This window comes from Ovis canadensis, chromosome 24, assembly GCF_042477335.2.
Source record: "Ovis canadensis isolate MfBH-ARS-UI-01 breed Bighorn chromosome 24, ARS-UI_OviCan_v2, whole genome shotgun sequence".
Lineage (NCBI taxonomy): Eukaryota > Metazoa > Chordata > Mammalia > Artiodactyla > Bovidae > Ovis > Ovis canadensis.
Genome location: NC_091268.1, coordinates 35,047,624 through 35,073,019, shown reverse-complemented (window position 1 = coordinate 35,073,019; position 25,396 = coordinate 35,047,624). Strand labels below are relative to the sequence as shown.

The 25,396-nt window shown below is 45.1% G+C and overlaps 1 protein-coding gene across 2 annotated transcripts in view; it reads right to left on the bottom strand.

Moving 5' to 3' along the window:
* VWA3A (von Willebrand factor A domain containing 3A) overlaps positions 1-25,177 on the bottom strand; it is a 54,837-nt gene extending 29,660 nt beyond the window's left edge. For both annotated transcript variants that reach the window (XM_069569451.1, XM_069569452.1), the window contains exons 1-14: positions 25,092-25,177; positions 24,571-24,601; positions 23,472-23,501; positions 19,801-19,888; positions 19,351-19,474; positions 15,268-15,392; positions 15,097-15,174; positions 13,154-13,208; positions 9,335-9,433; positions 7,214-7,320; positions 4,910-5,035; positions 4,507-4,615; positions 4,229-4,294; positions 1,794-1,919 (exon numbers count right to left, since the gene is read on the bottom strand). In XM_069569451.1, coding sequence (XP_069425552.1) covers positions 1,794-1,919; positions 4,229-4,294; positions 4,507-4,615; positions 4,910-5,035; positions 7,214-7,320; positions 9,335-9,433; positions 13,154-13,208; positions 15,097-15,174; positions 15,268-15,392; positions 19,351-19,474; positions 19,801-19,862 — 1,077 coding nt within the window. In that variant the 5' untranslated portion in view covers positions 19,863-19,888; positions 23,472-23,501; positions 24,571-24,601; positions 25,092-25,177. The remainder of the gene's footprint in view (positions 1-1,793; positions 1,920-4,228; positions 4,295-4,506; positions 4,616-4,909; positions 5,036-7,213; positions 7,321-9,334; positions 9,434-13,153; positions 13,209-15,096; positions 15,175-15,267; positions 15,393-19,350; positions 19,475-19,800; positions 19,889-23,471; positions 23,502-24,570; positions 24,602-25,091) is intronic.
* Between the last annotated feature and the right edge of the window lie 219 nt (positions 25,178-25,396).

The following is a 25,396-nucleotide window of genomic DNA, read 5'->3' as shown; positions in this document are numbered from 1 at the left end:
ATGGGATTTCCCAGGCAAGAATACTGGAGTGGGTTGCCATCTTCCACTCTAGGGAATCTTCCCGACTCAGGGATTAAACTCGTGTCTCCTGCATTTACATGTCGACTCTTTACCACTAAGCCACCAGGGAAGCCCTATATTGTTATTTACTCAATATTTTAAAAAATCAAACAAGTAACACTAAGTCTTTTTAATTATTAATTTTACTAACATTTATTTTGATTTTAATGGACCCCTTTTTGTACTTAATTTTATATATATATATATATATATATATATATATATACACTTTGTTTTCGGCCATGCCTTACAGAATGTGGGATCTTAGTTCTCCGACCAGGGATCGAATTTTGGCTCTTGGTAGTGAACGCACCAAGTCCGAAATACTGAAACTGTCAGAGAATTCCTAGTACTTCAATAATTTCAGAAAGCTCTATTTCTACCATAATGAGCTAGTTTTAAATATATGACATTTAAAAGAATGTTAATCTGTATATCACCTTATCATTATTTTGCAAACTACAAGTAGTATTTTGAAAACTACAAGAGCATTTCATTTTGGGAAACTCCTGGCAAGATTCTGACATCAAGAAGACCTGAGTTCAATCGAGACTAATCAGCTTTTATCTCTGCGATCTCAGGCAAAGTATTTAAACTCAACTTCTGTTTTCTCATCTGTAAAATAACATATCTGCTGGAGACCATTGCCGTAAGATAAAATAAGGCATTTTAAAAGATTAAGCCTTGTGCCTATCTTAAGTGTCTACACACTCAGGAAATGAAAACCATTAATTATTGTTATTGTTTATAGGTAATCACATGGTCCCGGAGGCTGTGGAGTTTGAGAAGACTCTTGAGAGTCTCTTGGAGTGCAAGGAGACCAAACCAGTCAATCCTAAAGGAAATCAGTCCTGAATACTCATTGGAAGGACTGATGCTGAAGCTGAAACTCCAATACTTTGGCTACCAGATGTGAAGAACTGACTCACTGGAAAAGACCCTAATGCTGGGAAAGATTGAAGGCAGGAGGACAAGGGGACGACGGAGGATGAGAGATCATCGACTCAATGAACATGAGTTTGACCAAGGTCTGGGAGTTGGTGAAGGACAGGGAAGCCTGGTGTGCCACAGTTCACGGAGTTGCAAAGAGTCGGACATGACTGAGCGACTGAACTGAACTGATAGGTAATCAGTAGAAGAGTTGAAACTAAAATTCAAGACCTCAGTCTAGTGCTGTGTTTCTTTCATGACAACTAGCCAGGTCAAAACATTTGGTATCCCAAGTCCATACCTTCACTCTGTGATGCTATAGAAGCGTTTCCAGTTCTCTTCTGTCCACAGCTAAGTTGTCTTTTATGGCGCTTTTGTCCATAAACTTTCTGAGTTATTCTGCTGATAAATTAAATGCCCTCAAGCAGGGCCTTTGCCCCGAATGAATGAGATGCTGGTGAGAAGATGTCTCCAGACCTCCTACCCTGTGTAGCTGAGGTTTTCATCATTCTCCAAATTGGAGGGAAGGGAGGGACACTGTTTAAGTGGAAGGGGTGGCAGAGGCCTGATGGCCTTTCTCTGAAATAAATTTTTTTTTTCCAGTTAGAAAATCCACCAGGATCCTTCCAGCAGAGGCTGTGGCAGTTCAGAGCTGTGGGGGCTGCAAGGGGGCGGGGCCTCGCTTTACTCCACTTTTGGGGGCCTGGCAGCCACGCCCTGAGTGACAGGTGAGACGCGAGAGAGCATGGTGAGGCCAGCTGCCTGCCTCCTGGAAGGTCTGAGCTCCGGCTCTCAGCACCTACCTCCTGCATCACGCTGGTGGACTTCTCACAGGGGGCTTTGGGGTGCAGGGCTTGCATGTGGTCCCGGAGACTCTGGGCCTTTTGGATTTCTGCTAGGAGCTCATCCACCTCCCGGCTGCTGCAGACCTGGGGGTGGTGGGGACAATCAGTCACCCAGTAGTCACCTGGTTACCGGCAGTGGCCGAGGTGGGAAAGGGCAGGCCGCCACATGAATCCCTAGGGCGGAGTGGCATGCTCTTCAAAGCGGATGTTATAAACAGGATCCATGTGCAGGACAGAACCTGCCAATGCCTGTTCTATTTGTACATTATTGGCTTGCAGTGTTTTAAATAGTTGAAGATTCCCCTAGCTATAATAATAATTATTAAAGGACTATAACAAGTGTTGGCGAACACTGGAGAATTGGAACTTGAGGGGTGCAGGTGGAACCGTAAAATGGTGCAGCTGCTGTGGAGAACAGTTTGGTGGCTACTCAAAAAATTAAACAGAATTACTACATGACCTAGCATTTCTACTCCTAGCTATGTACCTACAATAATTGAAAACAGGGACTCAGATACTTATCCACCAATAATCATACCAGTTCACAGCAGTTCAAATATCCATTGACTGATGAATGGATAAACAAGAGGTAGTATATTCAGAAAATGGAATATTATTCAACCATAAAAAGAATGAAGTTCTGATACATGTTAGAACACAGATGCATCTTGAAAACATGATGCTGAGTGAAAAAAGATGGACACAAAATATCCACAATGGGTAAATCCCGAGAGATGGAAAGCAGATTGACAATGAGCTGGGGCTGCAGGGAAGGGGGAATGGGGAGTAATTGTTTTAAGGGTACAGAGTTTCCTTTAGGGGAGATGGAAATGTTTTGGAGCTAAATAAAGGTGGTGGTCACACAACATTGTGAGTATAAAAAGTGCCACTGTTGTTCACTTTATTTATGAGAATTTTCTCAATTTTTAAATATTTATTTATTTATTTGGCTGCTCTGGGTCTTAGTTGTGGTATGCTGGATCTAGCTCCCTGATCAGAGATCAAACGCAGGCCCCCTGTATTGGGAGCATGGCGTCTTAGCCACTGGACCACCAGGGAAGTCCCTTAATTTTTTAAAAATGAAAGGAAATCACACACACACACACAAATCCAGATTTCTGGCTCTTGTTGGAAAATCAGAAGACTGGTAACACTGGGGGTCACTCCTGCAGAACAAATTAATAATGGGCTAGGGCTGAGCAGAGGCGTCTCATTCATTGGGGCAAGCGCTGTTTTGTTCATCACATTCCTCACCACTCTCTGCTGTGTTCTCATCAGATTCAGTTGTAATTTTTTGTCATCTTTGCACTGTTGTTTTGCTCATAATAAAGAAAACAATGAAATCTGTTTTACCCATACCTCCATCGAGAGTGGGAAAACAACAACTAAGCCAACAGGTTCACAGGTTTTTAAGATAAAATATTTCTTAAACCAGCCAGTTTCATTCACTCACCCATAGTATCTTCCTAGCCTTGGAGTACGTCACTCCTACAGAGTCTGGCCAGTGAGGTAACAAGGGGTTTTGCCCAAGGAGAATGTTGCCTGACCTAGACTTTGTAACACTAGGACATACTTGTGAGATGCAAACATTCATTTCCTCTAGGCAGTTAGTAGTTAGCAGGCAAGGCACAGCCTGTAGCTCAACAGACAGCTGGATTCTCAATCTGCCATATGGATTTACGCACACATTTTCTGTCATCTCCATTACAGACACAGAGTGTGTGACGTTATTATTAACTGCGACAAGGACTAATGGATGGATTGCTACAGAATTAACTTGCTCATTCAGAATTGATTGCTGTGTGTCTCTTGCAGTAAATGGAGTCTACCTAGGAGAGAGAACTGAAGCAACTGCTTCAGACTCAGAGCTTTGGTGGGAGCAGAGGTGGGGTGGGGCCCATGTTGATGGCAACTGGGGAGGAATTCAGAATTCTGTCAGCATGCAACCAGCTCACTGTGTGCATGCTCAGTTGCTCAGATGCATCCAACTCTGCGACCTTATGGACTGTAGCCTGCCAGGCTCCTCTGTCCATGGGATTCTCCAGGCAAGAACACTGAAGTGGGTTGTCATTTCCTCCTCCAGTGGATCTTGCTGATCCAGGGATTGAACCCATGTCTCCTGTGTTTGCAGGCAAATTCTTTACCACTGAGTGATCTGAGTAGCCCAATCAACTCATCATACACCCTGACAAAAGAATCTCTTGTGACTTTTGGTTGTTTCTGTTCTTCCCACATTCTCTTTTTAATCTGATTTTACTTGAGTAACCCCATTGAGTTGGGGAGAAGGGAAGCCAGTACACACAAAGAATCTTTCTGGCCCAGATTCCCCAGGCACAACCTTGGAAGCAGGCAGGGATAGGAGGAGGGAGCAGTGTATTGGCCCAAGAGCTTACCTCTGTCTCTGGGCTGTAGCAGTGATAGTAGCCCCCAAAAGCTTCCACAAGGTTCTTCAGAACAGCCTGTGGGGATGGAGACAGAGTCAGCCCTCCCTAGGGCAATGCCGCTAGTCTTACAAGCTTTTTCCTTGTCTGAGCCTCCCAACTGGGCTGACCAATGGGAGAACTAGATATAAGGAGAGTTGTATTCTGATCCACAACTTGGGGGCCTCAAAGGCTGGCCCAGCTCACTATCGCCAATCCAAGGGAAGCCTTGAAGATTCTTGGGTACTTACAGGCGGCACCTGATCATCACATTTGTAGGTGATGATGTGGGTAATGAGATCCCTTCCCAATGTAGACTGTTGGATGTAATCAGACAGGATTTCAGAAGGCTGATCTGGGCTGGGAAGAAGAAGGAAGAAGAGAAGGGGGCACTCCAGCAAGATGGTAATTCCCAAAGAACCTCTACCAAATCACCTGTGTCCCAGGTCACCTGTGTTAAGATGCAGGGCATAGTGGGCCTCAGGCTTGGCCTGTCTGGCCCCCTGCCATAAAAACCTGTAGATGAACGCCCTGGCAACACAGCCCTCTCTCAAGAGTACGTGAAGAATCACGCTTGATGGTCTTTTCTCTAACATTGGTTTGGTTCTCCAATCACTTCCTGGGTCTGTTATCAGCTTAGAAAAGGAGGCCTACCAGCTTCCCATGATGGTCACCAGAGAATTCAGCCCCTTCAGAACGAAGACTTTCTTCAGGGCTTGTAGCAGATTGCTGCCTCTGTCCGGCTTCAGTTTTTTCACCCAAAGCTTGAGTTCCTGGAGACTAGGCAAAATGATAAAACCTAATAAGAGTACTCATACTAGGGACCAGGCCCAGGACAAACACGGGCTGGTGTGAGCCTAACAATAATTCTTTGAGATGGATACCTTATTCCCATTTTATAGATGAGGAAACTGAGACTCAGAGTTAGGACTTGCCCAAGGGGATACTGTAAGCAACTGGAAACACTGAGACTTCAATCCAGGTGTGACTCAAGGGCCTGAATTTCCAGGCGACTCTGCTACGTGGGGTCTGGGACCTAGCTCCTTTCCCCTCCAACTCTTCTGGAGGCAGATCTCAGCCTGAAACATGGGGTTAATCCCCAACCTAAAGAGTCTTGAAGAGAAGACACTACAGCTGTGTGGCTACATCCCACATGGGCTGGAATACACACTACTGGCAATAGGGGAATGACTCAATACCGAGCTCTCCTGGTTCACTGTCTCACATGGAACTAGTGAGACGGCTCTGGTCTCGCCATTTCTCTTTCATTCTGACACCCACCCCCCAAAAAAACCCCTCAGCTCATTGCCAGTAAGCCTCTTTCATTATTGTAACGCTTGAATTTCCCTTTTTCACAAAGAGAACAAATCCCAGGCCTGGCGCCATCTCTAGTCAATCGGTTTCAAGCTGGAATTTAATCTTACTGTTTTGTCTGCTTTCCTTCTATTTATTTTTATAGCAACTTTCTAATTATGCCAAGTGATACAGGCTTCTCAGTTATGGCATTGATAGTTTCATTCAGAATAAATATTGGGTTATTTTTAAAATCAATAATAGTACAAGTTGCACAGAGTAAATAATAGTACAAGTGGCAGGGATATGACAAAAATCACAAGGGAAATCCAGGAATAATTGCAGTTGAGGAACTCTTGGCTAGATGGTCTCAAGGTGACTTCCAGGTCTGACATCCTGGAGCTTTGAGGTTGAAATCATAAATGATAAACAAACAAACAATCTTATCTGCTGAGTGCCTTCCCCATGCCAAGCACTTCCCATGGCAACAACTCTGTGAGAAGCAGGTATCCTCACCTTATTCTGCTAATGAGAGAGTTAAAGGATGAGTCAGGATCCCCCAGTAACTGTCAGAGCTGGGATTCAAAGCCTATGCTGCCTGAACGGGCACTTCTCTACCCAGAAGGGCACCCCTCTGCGGCCAGTGCTGGACAAGGGAACCTCCGTTCCAGAAACCTAAGCATGTGGCTTCCCCTGGGATCCGCTCTATGCTTTGGAATCCAGTCCTGACTACCATTTCAGAAATGTTCCCTAACCTGAGTCTCACTTTCCTTGTCAGCAAAATTGGGATAGTAATCCTATTCCATGTGTTGGCTATAAATATTGAGTAAGAGGTACGTGTGAAGTGCCAAGCATGATGGATAATCAAGGCTATTCTCTTCCTGGAAAAGGGATGTCTACTTTCAGGCATAAGTTAGTAGAAATTCTTAGTCATTTAGTTACATTTTAGTTGTTAAGTTGCGTCTGATTCTTTGAGACCCCCTGGACTGTAGCCCACCAGACCACTCTGTCTATGGGATTTCCTAGGCAAGAATGCTGGAGTGGGTTGCTATTTCCTTCTCCAGGGAATCTTGCCAACCCAGGGATGGAACCCAAGTCTCCTGCATTGGCAGGTGGATTCTTTACCACTGAGCCACCTGGGAAGCACAAAACTGTGGAATTGTGGGTAGCTATTAAAAAGAAAGAGGTTGATCTCTACATACTGAGAGAAAATTAGGTGCAAAGCCAAGATGAAAAAAAGTGTAATGTTCTCTTGATTATGTTTAAATAAATGAGGATAAACACACAGATGCATATATGTGCAAAGACTGTGGAAGTAGATTGAAGAAACTATTATTGGGAGGTGACGGAGGGGAACTAGGGTGAGAGGGAGACTCATCTGCTATTTTTTATCCTTCTATACTGCAATTTCTGAAAATCAGCATGTATCATTTTCATACTAATAAAACTCTTTATTAGATTTATGGATAGAAATGGTATCTGGTCTTTTCATTTTGTGGTGCTCGTGGGGTGATGACTTTTCCAAAAGGTATTGGCTCCCTGTGTTTCTGTTTTTGTGAACTGTCTCACTTATTTTGCACTTTAATCATTTGATAAAGACATTAACACTTTTAGGGAGGAAAATGACCAGGTAAACACCCAGGCCAAGGCCAGGTAATCACTTACCTGGAGGTGCTGACTTCTGTTGGGTTGGGCCAGAGGGCACTGGTTGTGGCACCGAAGGACAGGATGTACAGCTTCTCTTTATGGCTCAGCTGCTCGTCAATGAGGTTCTGGTGGGCAAGAGGACATCAGTGGCTCCCAGAATCATACGGAGCTTGCCTTCACCTCTCATGCTGTGGTTGAGATGCGAACTGTGCTGAAACAGGTTCGCTTAAGACTCAGCTTAGCAGCCCCAAGTTGACATTTGCTTGCTGCCCCTGGGGTCACAGGGGTCTAGGTGGAGTGCCCCAGCTGCCCATCCCAGCTTGTCCTTGGCTGTGCGTGGTCACGGTAGGGCCTGGGTGGTCAGCCAGTTCCAGAGACTGGCTTTCACTCCCACTGACTGCAGACCCAAGACCTCTTCTGGAGCAACTGCCGCACACTTGGGTCATAGATGTGGTTGGGATGAACACCCACTTCAGCATGTGGAATGGCTGAACCATTTACATGTGGCACCCAGGGAGGAGCACAGAGGTGGGGGGGCAGTGGTTGCTGTGAATTTGTGATGGAGTGATGGGTGCAGAGCCAGCCTATTGGGTGTTCTCAGGCTCAGCCTGGTGAGCATCCAACAGTAAGATAACGCTTCCCTCTCCTTCCCAGTGAGAGAGCTTATTCTTAGGTACACTGATAAGGAGACCAGGGTCCTCGAGGAGGAGGCAGGGACAAACTTTTTTTCCTACATTCTCTCGTCTTAGTCACCTAAGACTTTTCTCCCCTTAAACTTTGCATTGTTATGACAACAATCTATTTCGCCTTAAGACTAACTTTCTTTAAGCCTAGAGCTAATGATTGCACAACAAAACAACACATCTTGCTCAAGGGTATGTTTTTCCTTAAGCTCTGTGCTAATGATTATATAACAGCAATGTATCTTGCTCAAGGGCATGTTTGTCCTTCTGAACAAAAAGCACCGACTAATCCTGCTATCTTAAGATGTATGTTGTGGGAGTGGGCCTGGTAAGACTTTTACAACCTTGAGATCCTCTTTTGATCTATTGTTGGTAACCAAATGGAAGAGTATATAAAGCCCCACCCAAACTGGCGGGGCACTCTCTGTCCCCTTCTGATGTCTATGTCAGAAGCTTTCTCTGTCCCATCTTCACTGTAATAAAACAAAGCTCTGAGTGACTGAAGCTAAGTCTTTGGTCCCAAAGAGAAATTTTCTCCTTCGGAGATCACAAATCCAACACCGTTCACCATAAGCTATCATCGGCCACCTAGAACCATTACCTGTTACCACCACCATGAGCTCTGCGTTGGTTAATACTGAACCAGGCCACCAGGGGTATCTCTGGAAACTGGGCCCCAGGGATGTTGTGAAGGCCGTCTGCACTGACACTGGTTCCCTGACACCTGCTGAGACCAGGAACAGGGACAAGTCTGGAAACTGGCCCATCTTGATCCCTCTGTAGGATTCTGGGACCAGCTACGGCTGCTCAGGTCTCATTCAAAGCTTAGAGGTTCCTCTAAGAAAACAGACCCTCCACATCACTTCTCAGAGACTACAGGGGCTTTTGTCGATGCCAGACTCTTGTACTGAGTGCTTCATTTGCTTGGGCTCCTTTTGTCCTCTCGCGACCCTGTGAGGTGGTGAGAGTCATCGTCGCTGTTTCACAGATGAGATAACAGAGTCGCACAGCCCAGAAGTGGTGGAGGTGCCTGGGATTTGGCCCTAGAGCTCTTAGGTTCTCAGTTACGACCAAAGCAACCAGGATCGCTCCTCATCATGAAGAGGCTAGAAGACTGTGCTGGAGTCAGTCCAACTGATCCCCACCTCCGCAACCTCTTTCCAGGGAGCACAGGCTGTTGAGACAGTCAAGTTGGTAGGGACTGCCACAGCGTGAATACTAGAGGCTCACACTGCAACTGAGAATGACTCTGAGGCTGGGTTTCGCAGAACTCAACATATTTTTTTAACTGTAGGTGCTAATTAAGTGTGAACTGTTCTTTGCGAAACACTCCATTTTGCACTTGCTATCAACAAAGCCATTAGCAAGCTCACAAGGGAGGGTGGGGAGGAACTAGGGATAGAGGGTGGGGAGGAGGTGGTGGTTCCAGGTACTTCTTTGTGCCAGAGAGACTTACCATGAGGTCATTTTGGAACTCCTCTTGCTGAGGGTCACTGCTGACAGCTGCCACGTCAATGAGAATGCCAACTCTGGCCCCCTTGATGAGGCCAAATGCCTAAAATCAGAGAGGGCATGCAGAACAACCAGCGCAGCTCTGTGCTTCTGCAAACCTTTCATTGGGCAGCTTGTTGAAGCAGAAAGTCAAGCGCACTCCAGCCTCAACAAGAGGCCACACAAGGAAGACCCATTTTGTAGAGGAGAGCGCAAAAACTAGGTGTCTTGGTTTTAGTTTTGGGCATTATCTGCTTCTATTTGTGACAACTTATTTAAAGTTTTTTCCCCTTAATACTTATTGTCCACTTTTATAAAGTAATTCGTGTTCATTAAAGAAAGTTTGGAGACTGTAGAAAAGCAGCCTTTGTAAGATAGTTTGACATCTAATTACATCAGCTTATCTTATTTCATTTCTCTATATCCTTATTTATTTTCTGCCTATTCTACCAATCAAAAGCAGATGTGTTAAGTTCTCTAGCTGCAGTGGTATTTCTGTGAATTTCTAATTATGTTTCCAACAGCTATTTCTAGCTACATGTCAATGCTGTTTGATTCACCTCGTAACTGTTCTTCCTGTTATAGCTGCATTGTGAATTGGAATTTTCATTCATATGAAATTGACAGTTCTCTAGGGCAGTAGGTTCCACTGGATGCTTGCCTTAAATCTTGCTTTATTGGATATCTAAGTTATTGTTCCTCTTTAAATCTGTTACATACTTAGTTTTCCCCACCTCAGTAAATGGCATTTAACATTCACCTAGGCACTCTGGCCCTAAACTTACCCAATCCATCAGCAAGTCCTGCCAGTTCTGCCTCCAAACCATACCCTGAATCCATCAGTTCTCATCCCATCTCCATACCTGACCCTTGGATCTAAGCCACCATCCTTTCCGCCTAGATTTTGTTGTCTATGGTCAATTTATGAAGCATATAGAGTGATCTTTTTGAAACTGAAGTCAGATCATGTCACTCCCGTGTTTAAAACGCTCATCTTTGGAATAAAATCTGAACTCAGCAAGGTCTTCTTGATCTGAGCCTGCCCCTAACCCCATCCACTCTCCAAATGCTCACTCTGGGCTCTTGAGACAAAGTCAAGAGCTGCATGGGCCTGCTTGCTGCTTCTGGAACAGGTCAAATATGTTCCTGTCTCAGGGCCTTAGCATTAGCTGTTTCCTCTGCTTGGAACCTTCTCCCTCAATCTCAACATCACTCCCTCCCTCCCTTTAGGTGTCTGTTCAAATGTCTCCTCTTGGACTATCCTATTATTTAAACATCCCTGCTTCTATCCCTCCCTCTCATCCCTCATCCTGCTTTATTTTTCTTTATAGCACCATCACAAACTAACTTTGTATGCGATTTGTCCTCTCCCCCGGACCATAAATTCCATGAAAGTGGGAGCTTTGTACTAGTCATGTTTGAATCCCCAGTCCTGGAAAAAGTGTCTGATATGCTGTAATCACTCAAACAATATTTGTTCATCTAAAAACAGATGAAGTATGAAGCTTTCCAGGACATTGCCAATTTTCAGGGGCCAGAAGGAGTTCAAATTTGGGGCCAGTTCTATCCCTTAAAATTTTGAGAAAGCTGACTTTAGAACTTTAATAATTGACCAACGCATTCCCTTAAACCTAGCCATTGAAATTCCAGAAATTTATCCCAGAGAAAAAACTGGAAGAGTACATGAGAGGGAACTGGAACCCAGTGATGCCAGAGAGCCCTAAGTTTTTTCAAGAGAAGACTGAAAGTAGACATAAAAGGGAAATAGCAGGATTTAAAAATCTTGACAACTAATTTAAACAATATTTAAAACTACTGAGGCCAGGAAAAACAAGGCTGTAGGGCCAGATTTGCCTGCAAGCCACTGGTTTATAACCCCTGCATTTATCCTCTGCAGACATGGAAACAGACACCCAAGGAAGTGTGGTTTTGGGGACAGCAGAGTCCAGAATTGGGTCAAGTGATGGACTATGCATCACGTCAGGCGCGGAAGCACCCAAAAGAATTCGTGAGTTCACTTACAAGTGATTCCTTCCCTGGAATCCAACTGGGGCTTATTTTCCTGGCTCCTCAATAACTCCATCAGAAAAGGATAAGGGGAAGAAGGACCCAACCAGCAATCCCTGCGCCTCTGTCGAACGTGCCAGGACAAGTGTGATGGGCGTAACCGGGTGAGAGAGCTGCGTTCCCTGAACTGATGTTTACAGAGGAGGTGAGGCTGTCGTCCCTCTCTGCCTGTGTTACCGTGACCGACCAGAGGGGGCGTACTACAGCTGGAGATGTGCATCTGTTGACCTGTCTTAAGCGAGAGAAGAGGGTTCTGGATCTGAGATGTAGACGGCACCCTGGAATCGGCTCAGGCAGCTAGCCTTAGCACTGTATTGTCACCTACTGGGCTTGTGTACAGGTGGGGGCTGGGGTTGGGGAGCATGAATTTCAGCACTCACCTATCTCAGGCTTTAAAACAAAAGTTTGGGATTGGACTTCCCTGGTGGTCCAGTGGTTAGGAATCTGCCTACCAAGGCAGGGGACTTGGGTTCAATCCCTGGTGTGGGAAGATTTCACATGCTGCGGGGCAATTAAGCCTGTGCACCACAACTACTGAAATCCACAACAGCAACTACTGAAGTCTGCAATAAGAGAAGCTTACATACTGCAACTCAAGAATAGCCCCCATTAGCCGCAGCTAGAGAAAACCTGTGCACAGCAACAAAGACCCAGCACAACCAAAAGTAAATTAGAAGTAAATAAATAAATAAAGAGTTGAGGATTGCCTATCACATCATCATATCATGTAGTTACTCAGTCATGTCCGACTCTTGGCCACCTCAGTGCTCGCCAGACTCCTGGGATTTTCCAGGCAAGAATACTGGAGTAGGTTGCTGGTTCCTTCTCCAGGGGATCTTCCTGACCTAGGGACTGAACCTGGGTCTCCCACATTGCAGGCAGATTTTTTACCATCTGAGTGACCAGGGAAGCCACAAGGTGGCTAAGGATTGCCTAAGGTGAAAGCAAACGGTGGGCCAGAAAGGCATCAATTGGAAGAACATAGGCTAAAACAAATAGGGAAGCAAAATCAAGGTTAATTTGTTATGAACACTCTTCTACCCTTTAGGTCTGAGGGAAACATTTAATCAAACTTTCAAAAGTTACTTCTGGATGATCAGCCTTAGTTGTAAATCTCACTAAAGGTCTGAGCTTAAATGGTCCAGGGGAGCTTCAGCAGTTCTCACCCAGGATGTTTCCTCTTTTGGTAACAGCTCTCTGGCTTTCCAAGTGTACCAATCTGTCTCCCTTTCTCAGTCTGTTTGGGGAGATCTCACCCATTCTCCCCAACTACCCTGACCCCTGTCTTTCCCCAGGAGTGAGCACTAGTTCCGGGCCTAAGTAGTCAGTGTATCTCACCCTGTTGGCTATGGTGGATTGGTCTAAATTGGCCCAGAGAGAGTCAGTCCCAGGACTTGGGAGGGCGCACTGGGAAAGGAAGGCCACCACTTCAGTGACATGTAAGCTGAGAGCTGCTGGTGACCCGCATCTTCCCAAGACTGGGGAGAGTCTTACGGAGGGTAAAACCAACTCAGAGGAAAGCAGAGCTCAGAGACAAAGAATAACGTCATTTGAACCCTAGGATACAGCTGTGTTTGGGCTTTTCATTTCTGTAGGTCTAGAGATTCCTTTTTTGGGTTTGGTTAATGTAAATTGGAGGTCTATTACTTGCAACAGAAAGGGTTCCAACAAATACAGATGCAATGACTGAAAGGAGGCAAAGAAAAAAATCTATTACCTTCTTGCTGTTTTCTGTGAGCCACTGAATTCTCTGTTGATAGAGTTCAATAGCTCTGTTAAAACACAAGGAAGACTTGTCACCCAAGGTGAGTTCCAGCACCGAGCAATGCCCACTCACATACCAAAGGAAAATGCAGTGGGAATTTATTTCTTTTAATGTGTTTAAGGCACTGGGAGAATATATGGCAAAATCTAGCCCAGAAAAAACTGAAGGTCTTTGTTTGCTGGGGCAAATTATGGAGGGGATTGTGGAAAGGATTAGTGCTTCAAGGGAGGGTCAGTCTGTGCAGGATGGGGGAAGGTTCTCATGAGGAAGATGGAAGAACATTCTTGCTCTTCTCAAATCTGTCTTCTCAGGTTAGACTTCTAGTCACCTGGACATAATAATAAGTGCACAACTGAGGCTGCTCAGCGTTAGTTTCTCAGTGGATTGATGAACAAAAAACTGGTTTTGAATAGTAAGTGGCCAGGGGAACTTCTAGAGTTTCCCTCATCGCAGACTATTCCTATGGCTATTTGGAGATCAGCCTGTAACACGTGCTCAAGTGAAGGGCTCAGTCATCTGAATTTAACTGAATTGACCTCATTGAGGTAGGTGGGATTTGGGGGGCCCAGAAATGGGCCTCTGGTCATGAACTCATGGATGAGGGGCAGTGGGCAGAGTCATAAGACACACAAGTAGGTGCAGGCAAAAAGCATGGGCTCCATGATGAGATGTGCTTGTCTTTGAGACCCAGCTGTGTTGTTTACTAGCTGTGTGACTTGGACAGCTATGGTAAACTCTACAGTTTCAACATCTCCAATGTGAAGATAATAATAAGACTTTATTCAAGTCAGTTTGCTGAAATTTAGTCTACTTGAAACGAATTCTCTGAAAATCAATTTGCCAAATGACCAGTTAACTGAATAGAACATTCCTTAAAATGCTGGATTCACAATTAAAACCAATCAACCAAAAATACTACAGAAATCTTTAAAATCTGTTTAAACTTCCAACTCAATAAAATTTGCTATAAAGGTTACAGTTAAAGTGCTTTGATAAATTTGACAAATTGGTCATTTAGCAATTGATTTTCCATTAACTGTCTTGAGAATAATGTTATTTTTTGAGTTGTGATGATTAAATAAGATAATGTGTGCAGCCTTTAGCAGAATTCCTGACACATGAATAAATGTTGGTTCTTTATTATTCTAACCTTTGAAGAAATCTCAGGCAAGCAGTAATCAAGCAAGCAATTGCTACACAGGGGATGGTGCTAACAAAATCTAGTTTGGGGGAATTCCATGGTGGTCCAGGAGTTAGGACACTGCTCTTTCACTGCTTAGGGCCTGGGTTCGATTCCTGGTCGGGGAACTAGGATGCCACAGGCTGTGAAGTGAAGCCAAAAAAAGTAAAAAGAAGCTTTAAAAAAAATCTGGTTCAGGGACTTCCCTGATGGTCCAGTGGTTAAGACTTAGCCTTCCAATGCAAGGGCTGAGAGTTCAACCTCTGGTTGGGGAATTAAGATCCCATATGCCTTATGACCCCAAAACCAAAACGCAAACAGAAGTAATATTGTAACAAATTCAATAAAGACTTTAAAAATGGTCCACATTAAAACAACAACAACAACACTGGTTTGGAAGTGGGGGGACCTGAATATTTTTAACATATATCTATAAAGATATGAACCCAATCAATCTGTCACTCTTAATCGTTACACATCAGATGAGGCAGTGAGGTTTCATCCAAAGGGGCCATGGGTTTTAAGAGGGTGAGAAAAACTGATATAGTTCAACCTTCTTTATTTGACAAAAGAAGACATTGAAGCCAGAACTGGGAAGAGAACTGCCCACGGGTCCAACAGAGCCTGTCTTTTGAACACAGTCACTTTCAGAGAGCTGAAACCAGGTAATTCTTGAGCTCTGGGCTTGTTGGGAGGACACGAGAAACATACTTACTCAGAAAGCTTGGCTTCAAATTGGTGGACGGTCTGGGTGGGGAAGTGCATTTTCTTTGTGACACTGCTGGCCTCCTCCCTGAAGAAGCAAAGTCTCATGAAAGGGTCTCTTGGGCTCAGGGGGCTGGACGTGTCTCACAGGCTTTGGGGAGGGGAGTGGCTTCGGACTTACAGCACGGATGTGCTCTGGCATATCAGGTCAGCAAAAGTGAGTTTCTTAGACTTTAAACTGTGCATTGAAAGCCAGTCTTCTGAATTCTCCCAGACTGAAGGCTGGGTCTCATCCCCCTGCAGCCTCTGTGAAACAGAAGCCAGAGTCAAGGCAAAAACAGGGAAAAGAGAAGGCAAAGCTCAGAGTGTTTTAGGTCTCTCCATGGGGAGCCCCGGGGGTGCCAGCCTGACTGGTCCTACCCAAGAGAGTCTGTTCAGGAACTCGCCTTGCTGAGGCAACAGACATGTGCAGAGAGGCCTGCTGTGGGCCACCTGCCCCCGATGATACTGGTTCCCATCCCTCACCTCATGCCCAGTATGTCCCCAGAGGAGTCAAGGGTCACTCACCACATCCTGCCTTGTGAGAGACTGAATATACAAACACACAGTGGCTAGACCCTGCATGACTTCAGGACTCTGACCCACATCCTCTGTAGCAACCAGTCCATGGAGCCAAACCATAACCTCTCCAGCAACTGGATCAGGAGGTCAGGACTGTGACGGGGCTGCCACCTTTCCTATTTCATCCCCTTTTCCAGCTCAGGACCAGCCAGAGAAAGCCAAGCATGCTCCCAAACCAGTCACAGGAGATGCCCAGCTTCTAGTTAGCTCATCTCTGGCTTCTGTGTGCCTGCTCCTTCAGGGCACACCTGAAGCTTCCTCATTCTTTTCACTCTAAAGTTTACCTATTTCCCTGCCTGCCTTTGAGTCTTTGCCAAACACAAGTGACGGTGGTGTGTTTGTTTATTTCTGTATTTGCATTCTCTGTATCTTTTCAGATATAAGAGTTCTGCCTCCCTCTCAGTCTGAGGGATCCTCCACAAATATTTGTTGACTAATAGAAGAGGGAATAAGTTTCCCTGTCTGTTCCAGAGGCCAGAAACAAGAGCAGAGGGTAAAAGTTTTAGTGGAAGAATTTCCTAGAATTCACAGGAGTCTGGCCATGAAATGAACAAACCCCCTTGCTTGTGCCTAGTGGTGCTTGTGTCCCTTACATAATGCTAAGCGCAGGATGTGGGTGGTGGCCTTGGTGATAGAGCTGAAGTCATTGCCAGCAAGCATTCAACATCGCTGATATGTTCTGGGAGCCAGAAGGTGGGAGAGAGCTGACATAAGGCTCTGAGCCCATTTTCCTTGTTTTGAGCCCTGTTTTGAGGTGCTAGGGCTACAGTGTGAACAAGATAGAAATGTTCCTGTCTTTTTGGAGCTCACATTCTAGTGTGGATAGAGGGTTAGTAAAGAAAAGCAAAATCAATGTATATAATTTTAGCAAGGAACAGTTATATTAAGAAAGTGGGGCAAGAGAATGTGACAGAAAATGACTAGGGTGGAGATGGGGAGTCACTTTAGCTGAGATGGGGGTCAGAGAAGGTCCTCCTGAAAGTCCAGGAGGCAGCCCTGTGCGACCCTGGGAATGCACATTCCAGGCAGAGGCAGACTTGGGGCTGGGTCAGGGTTCTTCCAGAACAGAAGGGTGGCCACGGTGACGAGTGTGTAGTGAACACAGGGTGTGTGTGACACGAGAGGAGCCTGGAAAGGTGCAAGGCCTGGCTCAGACAGGGATTCTGCGAGAGCTTCCAGCACAAGCACCATTGTCTGAATGAGTCAATGGGCCTTACATGCTGCCAGGGTTGGCCATGACTCGGGGTGAGGAATCCCATCGTCAGGGGAGGCTGGCTCAGACCCACAGTGAGAAACCACCCTGCAGTGTCCGATGACTGTGGAAAGGACCTGCGCTGCTTAGCCCACCACGGCCCTGTCTACACCCAAGGATGGCTTTGCCCGTCTCCTGTGCACCTGCTGAAACCCTGAGTGGGTCCTGCTTGGGCTTGTCTTTGTCGGGCTGTCACTGCAGAGGGTGAGGTGGTGGACAAGGGGATGAAATTACCTGCTGTGGCTGACCAAGCTGCCTTAGACAGAATTAGATCTGACAGAGGATTCTGAAGGAGGAACGGGCAGAGGAAGAAAGAGAGGAAAGAAGGGAGTGCAGTCCTGGGCCCCCCACTTACTAGCTTTGTGATGCTGGGCAAGCCATGCATCTCCTACACCAAACAGTGCTTAACAATGACTCTTGTTTCCCCTCATATTTGGTGGACAGAAGACTACAGTTCATGGAATCTCAAGGAGTTGAACTTGACTGAGTGAGCAACACACACACAGAGAAGGTAACGAACAAATGGACAGTGAAAATAAACGGCTGCTGCCCTATTCCAGCTAGACAGCATTGGGTGCCTTACATCTGTGCCTGAGGCCTGCTCACCCTCTGTTTCAAAAGGAAATTAGCAACTGCTAAAGTGTGAAAAACGCTAATAATTAGAGCAACACTTAATAGCGCTGCTTTAACGTGACAAGCACTTCACATATATTATTTATGTCTGTGAAACAGGTTTCATCATTGTTAACCTCATTTAACCAACAAGGAAACTGAAGTACTGAGGATTAAGTAATTTGTTCAAAGTCATATAGCTAGTAAGAGGTGGAAATGGGATTCAGAGCCAAGCAGTATAGCTTGAGTCATGCTCACAATCACACATACTATATGGCCTTTAAATTTACCACCAAACTCTGACTGTCTTTGTGAAGGATTGAGAGAGAACTGACTGAAAAGACAATTTTCTCATTATTTCTCTCTGCTAATTAATGTTGCCTGTAATCTTAGCCCCACACTTAGGGAGCTGCTGCTGTACATCATATAACCACTAGATGTCACTCTTCTCATCTTTCAGGACAACCACCTCCCTAGTTTGTAACAGAAATAGGTAGACTTCTCATTCCCCTTTTTCTTCCATTTTACTTGCATTTGAAATGTTCCATCATGCTTTAGGACATGGATTTTGTATTGCTGATGTTTGAAGAGTTACTATTAGACACAGGCTTCCCTGGTGGCTCAGTGGAAAAGAACCCACCTGCCAATACAGGAGACTCGGGTTCAGTCCCTGGATAGGGAAGATCCCCTGCAGAAGGGAATGACAACGCACTCCAGTATTCTTGCCTGGGATATTCCAAGTACAGAGGAGCCATGGAGTGGCAAAGGGCTGGACACGAATGAGCGACCGAGCACCATTAAACACATTATGGATTTTGACTGTAGACATACTGATGACACGCTAAAGGAAGTGCTTGACATACAGAAGAGTATGATCTTTGTTGGGGCAATCCATTCTCTCTTTCTCACTGCAATTTGTTTGTGATGTAAATGAGGCCCCGGTTGTGGCTGATAAGTAAGAGTGGTCCTTGTACACCTGGGAAGTCATGTATTTGATAAGAAATTAGGTGAAATAGATACTCTTAGTATCAACATCTAAGGTCACTGAGAGAATGCTTCAGAATCTCCAGACACTACTGACCTTTGCTCATTTTCTTGTAATTAAACTTGCTTTCCTGTTAGTGCCAATATTTGAGAAAAGTAAAACACAACTATTTTCCTGATTTTTAATCACCAGCATTAAAATTGTATTGTTTTTGACTGATTATCATTTCAAAAGATTTTTGTTAAACTCTAGTATAGGTAGAGAGTTATGGGCCAGGCTTGCGCTGACAGCCGCCGATGACAATTATTTCTACGGTAGAGTGAGCTGTGAGTTCTAGACAATCCACTCAACACCATGAGAAGACAGCTCATCAACATGCTGGGAGTCAGCCTAAGACCACAGTTCTGGTTATTCTAGAGGTTAATTCTCCTGCCATAACTCTCTCACTCCAATAGCACTTCCCGAAACTGATTTTTGGATTTAGATTTTTTAGGAAATCCTACAAGAAAAACAAATCTCAGGAAGGAGAATCTTAGAATTAAATTCCTTAGTCTACAAGCTTTGATAACAAGGACAGCATCTTCACACCCTCCTGAATATTTGATGATATGGCCAAGAAGGCTATACTATTTCTATAAATAGCATAGAGATTCTTTAGTAATTTTTAAAGACAGGAGATTAGAGATGAATTCTTAACTAGTCCTGAGATCCTACATGAAGAAAGAAATACATTCTGCATTCCCAGCTATGATTTGTGAACACGGCTGCTCAGTAGAAGCACTTATGGTTTTTACCAGTAAGTCCTGTGTCTGGTTAACATGCGTAACCAGGAGTCCATTGTCTAGCTTTTGGCCACGTTCATTGATATTCTTCTGGTTCAACTGCTTCTTCGGATCTCTGTCATTGTTTCTCCTCATGCTACAAAACACAAAGTCATTTGATCAATGCCCTGGTGCCAGACATTGATGCCACACTGTCAGGGCCTCCAGAAGCATTTTTATTTCTGTGTAGTAACAGGGGAAGTTTCTTGTGTACATCTTGATAAAATGTGGGCTCCAAGTTCATAAGGCATTTTATTTTATTGTTTTGGTTGTTAGGTAACTGAAGCCCTCAGGTGTAAGATGATGCAATTATCATTTACCCAGTCTCACTTAAAGGCACGTATTTCCCCCTCAACTCTCACGAAAAGAAAAAAAATGTTACTGTTGTTGATTTCATTTGGAAAAATCAGAGAAGATGCTTACCAGTGATTTTCCAGAAATGTACTGTCTTGACTATGGAAGACATCACTAATTTGTGTGGCCATTATAAAAACATCCAGTGCTTATTTCCCTAGGGAGCAAAATAATACCAGAAAGGGATGAGTGCAACATGTAGGCAATGGCCTTGGAGGGCATATATATTCAGCTCAACTCTATAATTCATTCATTCAGTAAGTCCTTATTGAACGCCTACTTGATGCTGCGGATACAATGGTGAAGAAGATGACAAAAGTGTTCTCAACTTCAGGGCTTCTGACATTTTGGATGATTATTTGTCGTGGGGTTGTCCCGTGCACTGAAGAATGCTCTACCTATCAGATGCCAGGAGCATCCCTGCCCTTCAGGTTGTAACAACTAATAATGTCTCTAAGCGTGGCCTAATGTCTCTGGGGAGCACAGTCATCCCCAGCTGACAATCATGGAGCTAGACATTGTCCTTGTCCTGCCAGAAGGAGAGACTGATGTTAAAAATTAAATATAGTAGGGGCTTCCCTTGTGGCTCAGTGGTAAAGAATCTGCCTGCCAATGCAGAAGACACAGGTTCAACCCCCAGTCCAGGAAATTCCCACATGCCATGAAACAACCAAACCCATGCGCCACAACTACTAAGCCTGTGCTCTAGAGCCCAGGAGCCACAACTACTGAGCTCTCGAGCCTGAGAGCCTGTGCTCCAAACAAGAGAAGCTATTGCAATGAGAAGCCCTCGCACGGCAACTAGAGTAGGTCCCCCACACTCACCCAAACTAGAGAAAGCCTGTGCAGCAGTGAAGACTCAGGGCAGCCAAAAAAATAAATAAAATTTAAAAATTAAATATAGTAATAACAAACTGTGGAACGTGTTATGAAGGAAGGATAGAGAGTAATCAGGAATCTCCTTTGCATAGGTAGGGTGGTCAGTGAAGGTGTCTTTTGAGCTTAGACCTTTTTGTTGTTGTTAATTTTGGCCACACCCCATGGCATGTGGTCCCTTAGCTCACCAACCAGGGATCTGACTCATGCTCCCTGAACTGGAAGGTGGAGTCAACCCCTGGACCACCAGGGGAGGCCTGAGCTTAGGCTTTCTTGAAGGATGAAAAGGAGGTAGCCGATGAAAAGTCTGGCAGAGGGGACAGCAAGTGAAGTAGGCAGAGAAGACAGCAAGTGCCCATAACGACTTAGAGGATGGGGGAGTGGACAGGGAAAACATTAAGATGAGGCCGAGTTTTTCCTCTGATAACTGCCTCTGCACTCAGAGGGTGGGTCCGTGTAGCTACTGCTTGCAGCTTATGGGGTTAGTGGTACACGCGGGCCTGACAGATCAATCAGATCCTCCCTTTGGGAATTCAGAATGAAGAGCTGTGAGGCCACCATGTACATTCAGAAGCAGGGAAAGGCTATCTTCAGAGCCAAGTTGAGGGCAGGGCCATTCCCGGCCTTGGTTTCCCTGGGACCTTTCTCTCCCGGCTCCCTCCTCTCTCTGCCCCTTCCTAGTCTCTTTTGCAGGCTCGCCTTTTCTACCTGAGCATTTTAAGTTGGTGTTCCTCAAGGCTAAATCATGCACACAGTTCTCCTCTCACTTTCTTCTCTTTTCCTAGGCAAATATCCTTGTCCTTGACTTCAACTGTCATCTGTACATCAGTGACTCCCAGTTGCATGTCAAAAGCCCAGACCTCTCACTCTGACTCCAGACCTATGTGTTCAATTACACTGGATATTTCCACCTGGAGCAACTTGGACTCAGCACGTCCAAGACTGAATTCGAATTTCCTACACACTAACCTCTGGTCTTTGTTCTCTAACTTAGAGAAAAGAACCACCATCCATCTAATTATATGAGTCAGAAATGAATTATTCTTGAAAACCTCATTCCCCATATCCACTCTATCATCTAATCTTGCTTTTTTTTTTTTGGCCACGCTGTGCCACATGCGGGATCTTACTTCTGCCACCAGAGATCGAACCTGTGCCCCCTGCAGTGGAAGCCAGAGTCCTAACCACTGGACTGCCAGGGAAGTCGCTAACCTTGTACATTTTACCTCTCTCAAATCTCACCACTTGTCTCCACTGACATTTCTCGCATTGAGGCTGCTGTCACCTCTGCCATAGATGACTGCAGTAGATCCTAAGTGGCTTCCCTATATCCCCTCAGTTCTCCCATCTAATCTCTTCTCACTGAAGTCGGAGTGACTTTTTAAAAACAGAAATTCAGGGCAGTCTCTGGTGAACTAGTAGTTAGGATACTGTGTGCTCACTGCCATGTCTGGGTTCAATCCCTGATCAGGGAACTAACATCCCACAAGCCATAAATTGCAGCCAAAAAACCCCACAGACCCAAAGTCACACCCCCTCTTCTGCCTCTTGATGAAAACTGTTCAAAGTCTTCCCTTTATTTCTAGAATAAAGATTAAGATAATAACAATGGCATTTGAGGCTCACAGGCTCTGGCCGCTGTCCACTGACCTCTCCAGCTTTCCCACCCTACCTCCCTTCACCATGTCTGTGTCCCACAGCTCCCCTTCCCCTTCAGACCCCGCAATGCTGCACATTTCCTTTAGTCACAGGACTTTTTCATGGGCTGGCTTTGCTCTGAACATTCTCTTCCCCTCCTTGCCCCCAGTTACTCATCCTTGACTCTTCAGCTCACATTTCACTTCTTCTGCGAAGTCTTCCCCACCATCCTACTCTATTCCAGGTTTCTTGTGTTATGTAAACTATCACAGAACTGTGCTCCTTTCTTTGAAAGTACTTAATTTAGAACAATACATTCATTAGTGTGATTTTTTTAAAATTGGCATCTTTCTCCCGTGAGATTATAAATTACATGAGAGCAGGGACTGGTAGACAGTAAATATTTTGAGGAGGGGAAGTAAACCTTGGTTTTTGAAGAACTGACCTCACTTCCTGTTCTTGGGTTCCATTAGATACTTGTTCCTCCTAATTCCTCCCTTTTTGTAGGAATTCCTTCTAATTCCTCCCTTTTTGCTTTCTGCGTGCTAAGTTGCTTCAGTCGTGTTCGACTCTTTGTGACCCCTTGGACTGTTGCCTGCCAGGCTCCTCTGTCTGTGGGATACTCCAGGCAAGAATACAGGACTGGGTTGCACTCCACTTCCCAACCCAGGGATCAAACCCATATCACTAGCACTGCCTGGCAACTTCATTTAGGTTTCTTGTTATTTGAAACAAACAAACAACAAACAAACAAACAAAAATTGCCTAAAACACAGCCAGTGGGAATCTCCAGATGGAGTTGAAGGTTAATATCGGAGTGGGTGTTCTCATACAAACATTAAATAGTTTAATGATGGTTCAGGGACTTTCCAGGTGGCTCAGTGGTAAAGGGGCTTCCCTGGTGGCTCAGATGGTAAAGCATCTGTCTGCACTGTGGGACACCCGGATTCAATCCTTGGGTTGGGAAGATCCCCTGGAGAAGGAAATGGCAACCCATTCCAGTACTCTTGCCTGGAAAATTCCATGGACTGAGGAGCCTGGTAGGCTACAGTCCATGGGGTTGTAAAGAGTCAGACACGACTAAGCACACACATAGCAACATAATGATGGTTCAGCAACTTGTTTTTCTCCTTTGGGTCTTTAATCTTTTATTCAGAAGAGTTTTCTTTTCTGGGAAGCACCAAGATAGTGTGGCAATATCTCGAACCACAGCTGGCTCTACTTACAGTTAGCCGGGAAACTCTCGGTGGCTGAGCCTGTTGGAATAGAAAGGCCTCGTGAACACTGGATGCCCCATCAGGCTCAGTTCCCTCTTTTCTAACAACCTAATGAACTCAGAGGCTTGCACAACTGGATTCTGGGGTGACTTGTGTTGGCTGATGGAGGGGTATTTGGGCTGCATAAAACTAACATAACAATGTGGCGTGCTAAAAGGAGCACTGGACCTTTGGTTTCTCCATCGGCAGAAGGGCATGGGGATAATAGTAACTTCAACTCCATCAAGAGGCTCAGATGAAACTGAGAATATATAAGAGCTTTGTAAAATACAAAGTACTATATGAATGAGGAATACCATTTTAAAACCTGCCACATCTTCAAGCACTTCAGCATGTGACTCAAGCACTCATCCATCTGTGTACATTTATAGAGTGCCTATTCAGAGCAGGAGAGACCTGGTACTGGGGAGGCAGAGCTGGACAGCCCTTGCCCTTAGGCCTTTGCTCAATGAAACCTCAGAGACGTCTTCTTTGATTGCCCCTCCTCAGACAGGACCTCCTCTGCCCTGTTTAGTTTCCTCTGCAGCACATTTCATCATCTGATGTTCTATATATTTATTATGTCTCTGCTCCACTCTCCCCTACCCATCAGTCCACTAAAAGTAGGATCCTTGAGGGCAGGGACTTAGTTAACATAACTAAGTTAGAATGGTTCTTTGTAATCATTGCCTACAAAAACATTGCCCCCCAAACATTTGTTGAATAAATGTACTCAGGGCAGGTCCAGAGTTTAGACAAATGTGGGCCACGTTACCTTGGGAGACTGGTCACAGGAGGGGAAGAGAACATGCAAAACAGGTCCTTAGGAAACGACATCTTGTCAAAGGGAGAGAGGTAGCCCTGATTAGCAGATAAAAGAAAATCTTCAGCTAAGTTCCTGATGTGCTAACATCTGGATCTAGGATTCTCCTAACTATCCAGGATAAAGCCACACCCAGGGTTTGTATTTTTAACTGCCAAGTAACCTCTAGTCTTGTCCCGATCCGATCCATTTTACAATCTGCTGCCAGAATGATTTTCTGATATGCAGAACTGTCTGTATTATTACCTGTTTAGAACCTTGCCGTGGCTCCTCAGTACTGTAGACAAGCAGACCAGATCTTCTTCAAAGACTTTTCACTCCTTTTGCCTCTATTCTTTACTCACCTCTCTACCTCATCTTGCATCCTTTTGTGCACCCTGATAACCTCACTTATACACTTTGCTAATTCATTCCCTTCTTGGCTCAAGTTGGATCTACTTCTAGAAATGCCTTTGCAACAAAAGTTTGATAAGAAAACCCAAGAAGTTTTTCCTGAACCCCATTTGCTGCCCCCAACCCCTAAGGAGGAAATAATTTCCTACTAGTCCTGCCCTCTGGCTGTCTCCTATCAAACTGTCACAGTTCTCCCATTATTCTCTTTTTTACTGTTGTACCCCCAGCCTCTAGCACAATGCCTGGCATGTAGACAGCAGGTGCTTAAGACCCAGGCTCCCTGAGTCTCTCTCACTCAGCCCAGAGCTTCGTGTCTGGGCCTCCCTCACCCTCTCTCTTACCACCCTATCAATACTTGAGACTCTCAACCTCACCTGCATTTCTCTATTTCTCCAACTTTGGGAGAAGGGCCCTGGTCATTCCAGCACTCTGTTTTTCCTGGTTCCCGCTTCTAGTTCCTCCAAGCAACAGTGAAGCTTGCCCTGTCGCGAAGTGTTAGCTGGTGTCCAAGGTAACAGACTGCACTACTGCAGCTAGAGGCAGGGATGGGAAAAAACGTTCCTCACCCTGGGGAAGAAATTACCACTTTGTTGCTTGTAACAACCTCTCCCTAGGCACTCTGCTTTTCTCCACCCCCACAAAAGCCAGGAGCAGGATTTGGACCTCTTCTCTAGTTTTA